The sequence below is a fragment of the Phycodurus eques genome, chromosome 18 (assembly GCF_024500275.1).
Source record: "Phycodurus eques isolate BA_2022a chromosome 18, UOR_Pequ_1.1, whole genome shotgun sequence".
NCBI classification, from domain to species: domain Eukaryota; kingdom Metazoa; phylum Chordata; class Actinopteri; order Syngnathiformes; family Syngnathidae; genus Phycodurus; species Phycodurus eques.
The window spans coordinates 15,858,049-15,868,167 of NC_084542.1; the positions used below are offsets into that span (position 1 = coordinate 15,858,049).

General features: G+C 47.7%; 1 protein-coding gene across 1 annotated transcript; it reads right to left on the reverse strand.

Annotated features, from left to right (window-relative positions):
* Nucleotides 1-247: 247 nt before the first annotated feature.
* Nucleotides 248-7,499, reverse strand: LOC133417327 (terminal nucleotidyltransferase 5A-like). The gene is made up of 2 exons (XM_061705008.1): nucleotides 6,603-7,499; nucleotides 248-3,291 (listed from the first exon to the last, which is right to left on the reverse strand). Exons 1-2 carry the CDS (start codon nucleotides 7,002-7,004, stop codon nucleotides 2,476-2,478), a joined length of 1,218 nt encoding a protein of 405 aa, XP_061560992.1. The 5' UTR covers nucleotides 7,005-7,499; the 3' UTR covers nucleotides 248-2,475.
* Between the last annotated feature and the right edge of the window lie 2,620 nt (nucleotides 7,500-10,119).

Below are 10,119 nucleotides of genomic sequence, written 5' to 3' on the forward strand. Positions count from 1 at the left end.
CTGGTAGTAACGCGATCCAGCACGCCCGTGCCAACGCACGCTAATGAGGTGATGACGGCCGCCCCTTGTCAGCGACGTCATACCAAGGGAAATCCCTCAGGTTCAGCTGTCACTGGCTGGCAGTGTCCATGTGCGGGCGGGCACCTTAGAGCGTTGACCCGATGCCGTCTTTTACTAGCCGCTGCTTGGCTGGCAAATTGATGGGGAAATTCATAGGAAATTGATGCACTCTCAGTCAGTGGTCTTTAGTTTTTAATCATTACGTTTGAGCACACACATAATCAGATTCATCATTTCTGTGTGTGGAAAAACAATACAGCCAAGGACAAAATCTTGAAAGCGAAAGCAAACAATGACACACTGATCGCAATTCGCACCTGCGAGTCGTCGCAGCCATCGCTCGTCTTCGGCCCGCAGTAGATCACAAAATGTGCAAAATGCAACCAAAAAAAAAAAGGACAAAGTGTACAAAAATTGAGATTGATAGAAAAATACGTTTGAGAGAACAACACACTGTAAAAACGTGACTTGCACCCACTTCATTTGAAAGTGTTTCCTGATAGAAAGTGCGGTCATTTTTGCAACAGTAAACATTAGGGATGGGTGTTGCTCAATCAGAACTGAATCACGTCTTGAAATAACTGAGGCAAAATGGAGTGCACTAATTAATTCATCTAAGGCAGAGGCAACTCCTCTGGGCAGTATTATTCTGCTCAACACCACACTGGCATGGAAAAGTTCAGAACAACAACAAATATTTTCAAGAGCGATTGATTGTTAATTTCTCCCCATTGTGGATGGAGCCAAATGGCCGTTCCTATTTCACACAAGTTCGAAACTAGACCACGGCGCATTCTGACTTTGCTGCAATAGGAAGTCCGTTGGAAACCGAGGACCCCTTTTGCATGTGATTCCAAACAATGTCCGCTCCCCCGATCAGATAGTGACCTTGTCAAAGATGCATGGGCGTGCGTTCTGTGCACCACAGTGATGTGAACAGTTCTATTGTCGTGAACGTCAAAGTAACATTTTGGTTTTACGTTCTCCGTTTTTGTATGTGAACGAAAACAAGTAGGTAGTATGAATTTCAGAGTTCAGAGTTGGTTGTGCCTACTTCATCATTTTGCGGCCAACTTGATCCAGCTGATAAGAAATGAAACTGTCTGAAATAGGTTGTTTTTCCTCCCTTCCATTTTATTAGAATAAGCATTTTTTTTTCTTCTCATCACACCAGTCTACCGCTTCCCTTCAATTGTCTCTCTGTGTCGCCGTACAGTTTTGTCATTACTTCCTCTATGATAATCGGCCTGTGTTTCAGACCAGCGCTAGAACTGAAAAAAACAACAAAACGCTTGGTGCCTCAGTGTAGAAAGCCTGAGTCAGCAAAGGTCAACTTTGTTTAGCTATGCATTCATTGCGAGCTTGCAAATACACCAAATAACACACTTGGAGAACCCCCAACACTCCCAAAGAAATTGAAAAAAATATACTTTTCCCTTTTTTTTTTAGAGGCACTTAGTTGCTCTGAAGAATTAAAACGTGCATTGTTGTTTTGTTTCTCTTGTCGCCCCTTTGGATATGTAAATAGCCGTCGCTTACCCTTTGTTGCATTATTAAAGGAGTCACATGGTAACCGACAGAAAGTCCCCGCGAGTTTTGACCGTGACTCAACATCGTTAGCACATCGCTCCCATTCAACCCTCTTAGTCATTAAAAGAGTTTTTAATGAATTGTATACATGTCTGATATGAGAGCTATAAGCAAAAACGTTGGAAGGTAAGAGAAACTCCTCAAACCAGGTTGCTTGTCCTCATTTGTCCTTCCCGTTACGCTTCGTCTAAACTTGGTGATTCTCAGTATTAGTGGTATGCTTGCTTCCTCTAGTTGTACACGAAGAATTACAGAACTTGATTTTCAAACTGACTCTTAAAGTAACTGACAATAATATTAAATGTACAGTGGTGCCTCGAGATACAAGTTGAATTTGTTCCGCGACCACAGTCGTAACTCAAGCTAGCGCACGTATCACGATGATAATGCAGAGTGATGCAGACACAAACGAAGAATAGACTTCTTCCACGTCTGTGACTCAGAAATATGCTGTAACATTAGTCATTTCTTTTATAGAGGATAAAGAATATATGCCTGTGTTATTAACTGTCTTAAAAGAACAACTCTCGATGCTAACCGTTGGCATGTCAACGACGTTTTGTATTGTTTGTTAGCATTAAGCTAAGACGACTTTTTCATAAAGAAAAGCAAGGTTGTTTTATGTTTAAATGACACCACTGTACTTTTTAGGAATAAAGCCGCGGCCTCTTTTGGATCAACACAAAATTGTCGGCCACTGGTACTTTGGGACTTGGTGTCAAAAGTTTGAGAACCACCGGTTTAACTCCACTCAAGTCACGAAGGAACAACAAAGCAATGCATGTTTCCGAAAAATTCCACAAGCGCACAGTCGTCGTACAGGTTCTAGTTACAGGGCAGCCAAGTGGCGTGCATGGGATGCTGCGAGGGAGGAATGTAGTGCTGGGGCGGCGAGGGCGGGCAGGCGAAGAGGGGCTGGACCTGGGCCACATAGTAGTTGCTGAAATTGCAGTTGGAGACGTACGGGGCGGGCTGGTAAAAGCAGGTGACGTTGGCGGCGTTTGGGATGGCGTTCTGCTCGGCCAGCGCTCGCCACGCCAGCGAGGAGATGAGGCCTAGTGTCTGACGCAGCTCGTAGCCCATCAGGCACACGGTGCTCTCCTGCACCACTTTGTACAGCACGGCCAGGTAGTCATACTTCCTGCCCTCCAGGTCCACAAAGTGGTTCTGCAGGTAGGACTCCAACTTGCGCTTCTGCTCGCCCACGTCGGGGAAGTCGATGAAGAAGCGCGAGCACATGTAGCGCTGCAAGAGTTTCATCTCGGAGTCGGAGGCCGCGCGGAAACCCCGCACCAGCAGGTGGCAGTACTTGAGCAGGCCGCCGCCCCGGATCTCCTCGGGACTCCTGGTGCAGATGAGGCGCTTGCGCAGGTGGTCGAGGGCGGCGGGGAAGTCGCCGTAGACGCTCTCGCCGAGGATGGTGGGGTGGAAGGCGTCGGCCATCGGGTGCTCCGAGCACTCGTAGAAGAGCAGCAGCGAGTCGAGGCGGATCTGGAAGGAGTCCACGCTGAACTCGAACTGTCGCCGCAGGGAGTCCACAAACTTGAGCTCCACGTTCTTGCCGCGGTTGTTGTAGAGCGAGATGAGGCTCCAGCGGTCCGAGTCGTTACACACCTTCACCATCTTTTGCACGTAGGCCTCCTGGAAGAACAGCGGGAAGCAGGTTGTGACGAGAGTCTAAACAGTGTACTCAAAGTACTGTTACTTTAGAATAATATTACTAAACTAGTCCTCTAAATAATTTCTTACGTATTCAGTGAAAAAAAGGCACCGATGATCAATTATATAATAATATAATTGGATTATATAACTCTAACCCACATGCTAAAAACTATTTCAGATGTGCCGCCTTCAAGCTTAGTCACTGCTGTCCATGCAGTGCGGATTGCTTCTCTCCCTGCTCCATTTGAATGCGCACAACCTTTTCTTCAGCGAGGAGCAGAGAGCTCCAAACGGGCAGATTAGGTCAGGCGAACTGCAGTTTTCTTTCACGTGCTGTGGTTGACCTGCAGCTATTTCTTTGACATTTTGCAAACGCAGGCAGACGCCGCCTTTTGTGATGATTCTCGTGTTCCAAGTTGAGTTCTCGTTTGTGCCCAAGTAGCTCTCGTGAGTAGTTATGTTGACCCGAATAGAGGAGCAATTCGTTGCGGTGAGCATAGATATGAAGACTAGATACGCCAGCGCACCGTAGGAGCCCGGCCACCAATATGCCGAAGTGGCGGCCATGTTGGGGAGTTCGACGTTCCCATCAAGCCAATGAATGGACATTGATATTAAGTCATAACTTCCGAATTTCTCAACCAATTTTCATGAGGGGGGCAGCACGGCGGTCGACTGGTTCGCACATCCGCCTCACAGTTCTGAGGTCCCGGGTTCAAATCCGGCCTCGACTGTGTGCCGTTTGCACGATCTCCCCGTGCCTGCGTGCGTTTTCTCCTGGTACGCCGGTTTCCTCCCACATTCCAAAAACACGCGTGGTCGGTTAATCCAAGACTCTCAATGTGATTGTTTGTCTTTACGTGCCCTGCGATTGGCTGACAGCCAGTTCAGGGTGTATCCCAGCTATAGTTTACAACTGGAATGTAGTTAACAGAGAAGCTAACAGATAGCCTAGCTTCTTGTTCCGGCACCGCGTTGTCACAAACCAGCCTATGCAGTCTTATTAGGCCACACCTCAGAAAGCCCTATTAATCATCATTAGCATGGACGTCTAGTCCTCTGAACATTTGGGGTTTGCATCTTGTTTCCGCCCTTTCACCCTCAGATCACGGCGCTAGGTGGCTAACCTAGCAGCATCGCAATGCTAGGAATTTGTCGTTGGGTTCTCGCTCTGTATTCTTTCATGTCGTTCTGCAAGATGAAAAAAGGAACCCTCAAAATTGCCATAAAGTAATGTACCCCAATAGGGAACTGCTAGTATCTGCGTCAAGGTCCATTTACAAGATATTAAAGTTAAAAAAACAAAAACGAAAAGCAAAACCAGTCCAGCGACAAACCACAAACTTGATACTTTAACCAATCCGCCCAGCTTCTTTCTTGTTGCACAAAGGCTGCTCGTGTTACCCAACACCTCTTCTTGTGTCAGACCAGGTCAAGATGGAGTAGATAATACATCATGTTTCGCTTTTATTGGTGATGTTGATGTCATCTGCCGGCACAGGGCCACTTATTCATGTAGATCTGAATCTAATTGGATGAGAGAGAATCCTTTTTTGATCTTTTTATGAACAGTGATACCTTGACTAAGAGAACCACAACTTTTGTCTTTGCTTTATGTGATGCGGCAAAATTTGAGGTACTGTATGAGCACACCTCGAGTACTCCGCCGTTTGAGTGATGTGGGGGGCGGGGGGGTGCTTTATTTTTAAAGCACAAATGTCAAATAGAGAAAATTTAGTTATTGCTCGGATGCTCATGTCTCTACACTATTAATCAATATATGCTCTGTGTTTGTGTGCGTGCTATGCTTCACGTAAATTAGTCACTTAGAAAACTGCATCTCTGTGACGCCTCGGAGACTGTGTGTGGTCATGTGACTGCCTGGCTGCGTTCGACGAGAGAAGTGGAGTAAAATGTCGCCAGTGGTTACGTTGGATTGGCGAAACAGAATTCCTTCACTTTCATACAAGTGGGGATGTGTGTGGCTGTGTTCAGAATTAACCTGTCAAATTCAAACTCACATTAAATGGAAGTCAGCGGAACACGTGCCACCATTTGGCGTTTCAGGTCATCCCCGATAAAGTTCAGATGTTCTAGTAGGCCTTCTTGAACATTTTGGAGGTTGCAAGCTACGCTCCGCAGAGCGCTCCCACGGCATCAGAGGGATCGTTCAAAGTTATCAGTGAGGAGAATGGTACAAAAGAGTTCCCATGGGATTAAATATACCACGGAACACAATGAAGACAGTCATCATCAATACGAAGATTTAGACATCCCTCAGAAATTGACGAAAAGACGAGAAGGCCACCATTCAAGCTGCTGAGGTTTCTGGTGAGTATTGGCCGTTTAGTGCATTTGACAACAATCTACCGTCTTCTTCATATGTCTGGACAGTGGGGCAAAATGGAATCCTTCTCCCCCCCCCCCTCACCCCAAAATAAAAAAAGAACATCCATCCAAGCATGGCGAAATTTTACAAAGGCACACGTCTCCCAAACGTGCATGGGGAAATGCGTCATGGTCCAATGAAACCGAGGTTGAACCTTTTGGCCATAATTCCAAAGAAATTTTTGGCGCAAACACAACACTGCTCAGCCATGAAGACCACCAAAACCCGGGCCTTAGTTAAGATGGAGTGAATTATGAACCGTTCCAAACATCAGTCCGTGTTCGCACAAAACATTCAGTCTTCTGCCAATAAAGAAAAAAAAAGCCACAAAAAAGTCCATAAAAACCTACTAGAACACCTGAACTTTATTTGGGGTTAATCAGACGAACTTTTAATGGTGGCAGGTGTGTGCCGACTCGTGTTCAACATGCGTTTGGTTGGATGTGATGAACGCAGCCACATCCTCAGTTAAGAGGGTGTCCGCACTTGTGCAACCACATTATCTCACCTACTTTACTTCCCCTCTCCAATTTTGTTTTTTGTTTTTTTCCAATTCGGTTATACAGGTTATAGGTCACATTAATGGTGGAGAAAAAACATCTTTACCATGGTGTCATTTTGGACAAAGCCCTGGTGTTTTAACAAGGGTGTGTAGACTTTTGCTATCCACTGTTGAAAAGTGTCCACACTCGCCATTGCCAACTCTTCTAAGCAAACTCCACGGTCCTCCTTGGGGGTCTAGAAAGCGTGCGTGCGTGCATGGGTGGGAGAAATGTATAAGAAAGCGTGTGCGCATGAGTTGTTTCAAGAGATGGATTAATGTAGTCGTCGTCGTTGACAGAAAACTAGTAATAGTCAGAAAGTCCCCACTGCCCACATGCTTATTTTTCTCTTCATTTACCTTTAGGGTCAAGGCTGTGATCTTCTCCTTGTTGACTTCCTCGGGCAACAAGTCCAGCAGGCAGTCCAGCACCAAGTCTTTGACCATCTGGAACTCCTTCTCCCCCTTGAGCTCGGCGCAAAAGATGAGGTCCAGGTCGTTCCAGCCCAGGCCGCTGTCCTCGTGCAGCACGTAGCTGGCCGCCGAGCCGTTGAGCCGCACCTCCCGCACGCGGATCTGCGCTCGCTCCATGCGGCCGCGGACGGCCTTGACGATGTCGCGCGGCTTCACCTCCAGCGTGGGGAAGCTCCAGCGGCCGTGGATGGGGATGGAGCCGGCCAGGATGGCATCCAGCCGCTGCACTTGCTCCCAGTCGAGCACGCTCAGGTTGACGCTCTCCCCTCCGTCTGCATTCTCGCCCATCTTTCTTCAATGCGCTTCCTTCTCACAACTTTCCTTCTCTCGTGCGCATATGGTGGAACTCAGCGTGAGCTTGTCCTACTTCTGGGTCTGGGTGTACACTGTCCAGACAAATTGAATTCAGCAGCGCGCACCGCCTCACAAGCTGGGTCTGCATCGACCGCAGAACTGCACTTCGGGTCCGTCCAGTCCAAGACTTCGGCGGACTTTTACGCACGCGTCGCGAAGTGCATCAAAACGTCTTTTCAGCTCCAGAAGCGCACTTTTCTCTGCACTTTCAGTCCACCGACCCGTCCATGATGTCCTGTCGAAGATCCCCGATACGGCCCTCTTTCGGCGGACCACTTAGGCACACGTCTCAAAGTACGTACTATCGACTTCCCTTCTCGCGCGCGCGTCCACACCAACTTCGATCGGTTGGACGCTCACATTTTGCTCCGTGATGTCATCGAGTTTGAAGGTGCACAGCTGCAAAGTCAGGGCGAGTCTGTGGCCAGCTTCCCGTCTGCATGCGAGTGAGGGCGGGATCGCCTTGATTGACAGGCGGCACCTCCAGGCTTTGGGGGGGGGGGGGGGGGGGGCGCGTCTGCAGCTCGCCGCGGACCACAGTTACCTAACCTTTATTGAGCTCAGCCACGTCATATTTTGCATTGGAAAAAGTCTCTTTGCTTTGCGCACCACCAGGCTAATATCATCTCCCCGAAAGCACATCGAATTGTTCTAATGAGAAACCTCCAAAAATAAACGAGCTTGATCATATGCTTGCACAAGTGCGCACACCCTCTTAGAATTGGGGCTGTTCAGAACATTCAATCTCGTGTTAAGTAGGAGTCAGCGCACAATTGCCACCATTGACATGGCCTCTGACTCACTCCAAAGAGTTTTTTTTTCTGACATTTTTGGAGTCACAGATGGGTGAGAGTAACAATTGGGATCACAGGACAACAATTGTTGAGCACGCTACCTGCCAAAGAAATCATCTAACTAGTTTTCTGGTTCACCCGAGGCGGCTCATATATGCTGCAAACTGCCGTTGGAAAATTATTTTAAAAATACACTCCCGTAGATTTAAATGTTCACAAATTGCTTGAGGTCACGATATATATATTTTGCAGGTTTTAACGTGGTCCCACAAACCGTGTCGTCACCAATGTCGAGATTCTCACCAAATTCTCATGAGAACACCCTTGAAGCTGTCGTTTGAAAACAAAGAAAGACAGCTCGAAGTTGCACCCTAACAATTAAAAACATGAAGGTAGTGAGTAATAGCGCATTCATTCATTCATTCATTCATTCAATTTCCATGCCGCTTCTCCTCACTAGGGTCGCGGGCGTGCTGGAGCCTATCCCAGCTATCTTCGGGGAAGAGGCGGCGTACAGCAATTAAAACAATACAACTCATTATAACTCAATGAATTTAGGGTTAGGTTTGAAGGTGCAGTGCGGAGACTCATTGTCCACGTAGTCGTGCGTCCTCCCTGACGACTTGTACATTTACTTTTCACTTTGTGTGCGCACAATTGGAAAGAAGTCAGCGGCAAAGTGCGGTCCGGCGTGAGCCTGTTTGTCAGGAAGTGGGCTGCGCGGGCCGCAGACTGCCTTTGTTAGATTTTAGGGAGAATCTGCTAGCCAGCGTACCTGCGTCACAGCAGGCGAGCCCATAAACCATCTTACTGCAGATTACCAGGTGCGTGCGTGCGTGCGTGCGTGCGTGCGTGCATGCGTGTCACACACATTCACGCGATCGTGTGCGGAAGTCATGCATGTGCCCTCGCATCATTCTCATGTCATAATTTTAGATTTGACATGTCTATCAAGCACACTGGCAGCAGAGTTGGAGCTGTTTTGTTTGTTTGTTTGTTTGTTTGTTTGTTTTTACTCAAATGCAGAGTGGCAAGCATCTTACACTACTCACAAAAGGTTCGGGCTCTTTCATTTCAGGGGGAAGTTTAAAAATGGACCTAAAATGCATTCAGAACATTTACAGTAGAGATGCAACAATTAATCGATTAATCAACAACTCGTCGATTATCGAATTGATTGAGAACCATTGAGTACTAATACCGCGAGTACATTTGGTCCGTAAAGTTTCAATTAACGCAATGACTGATAATTGTGAACAAAGACTTTTCTCTCTTGCTGTAGCACATGGTGATTTACCAATATGTCAAAGCGCTGTAGTGTAGCGCCAACTACTGGCGAGGAGGACTTACCCGATGTCAGATGATTTTTTTTTATTGGGGGCTGTATCGCCAGCCTTCACGAGTATCCAGCCGTCCATCCAAATTCCGAACCGCTTACGAGGCCGGTTTCGGCGCGATACCGATGCCTGGTATCGATACTCGCAGGCCGCGCTCTCCCACTTTCCCCCATTCATCAAGAAGTTCAATGTCAGACTTGGCGCTCGTGACTCTAAGTGCGAAACGGCGACTTACCTGCCCTCTGACCCGTCAAGTGGATGACAGCGGCTTGCTCTGCGCTGTCTGACGACATCGGCGGATTGATGAGGGGATTTCTGACATCGGCCGTGGTTGGCCTGCCAAAAGGACGGGAGCGGGGCGCGCCGTTCGCGTCATGTGCCCCGCGTGGACGAGTCACTGCCCGTGTGTCGTTGCGTCATATTAGTAACATTTTGGAAACGCAAACTTTTTTTTCCTCCCCCCCAAGAGCTGTAAGAAAAGCTTGCAGAAGTCTTTTCGAACACTTCCAGCATCCAAGCCCACCTTTTCCCATCCCCCAGCCATATCAGTCGGTCCGGCTTTTCCCCCTTTTCCGCCGTTCCGTGTGGGAGTTCATTAAGAGATTACAGTGAGCCCGTTAGCGGAACGTGCCTTCAACCCTATTCTGCGTTCCCACCTATTTTTACTCTTTTGTTTGGATTTTCATTCATCGACAGGGGGAGTATTCCGCTAAACCTTTTATTGCAAGTTCAACAAAGCTCCACAAGTCGTTGGCTTCTGGCAGCTGCTCATTACAAAGACTAAAACGGCCATCCAAATCTCCAGAGGTATAAATGTTTCTATTTTTTTTTTGGGCCGCGTATCCCCGACCCCCGTTGAACCCTGAACCTCGCAGGTAGACCTCTGCCAACCGCGATCCACCTTGAGGAGCGCGTTCG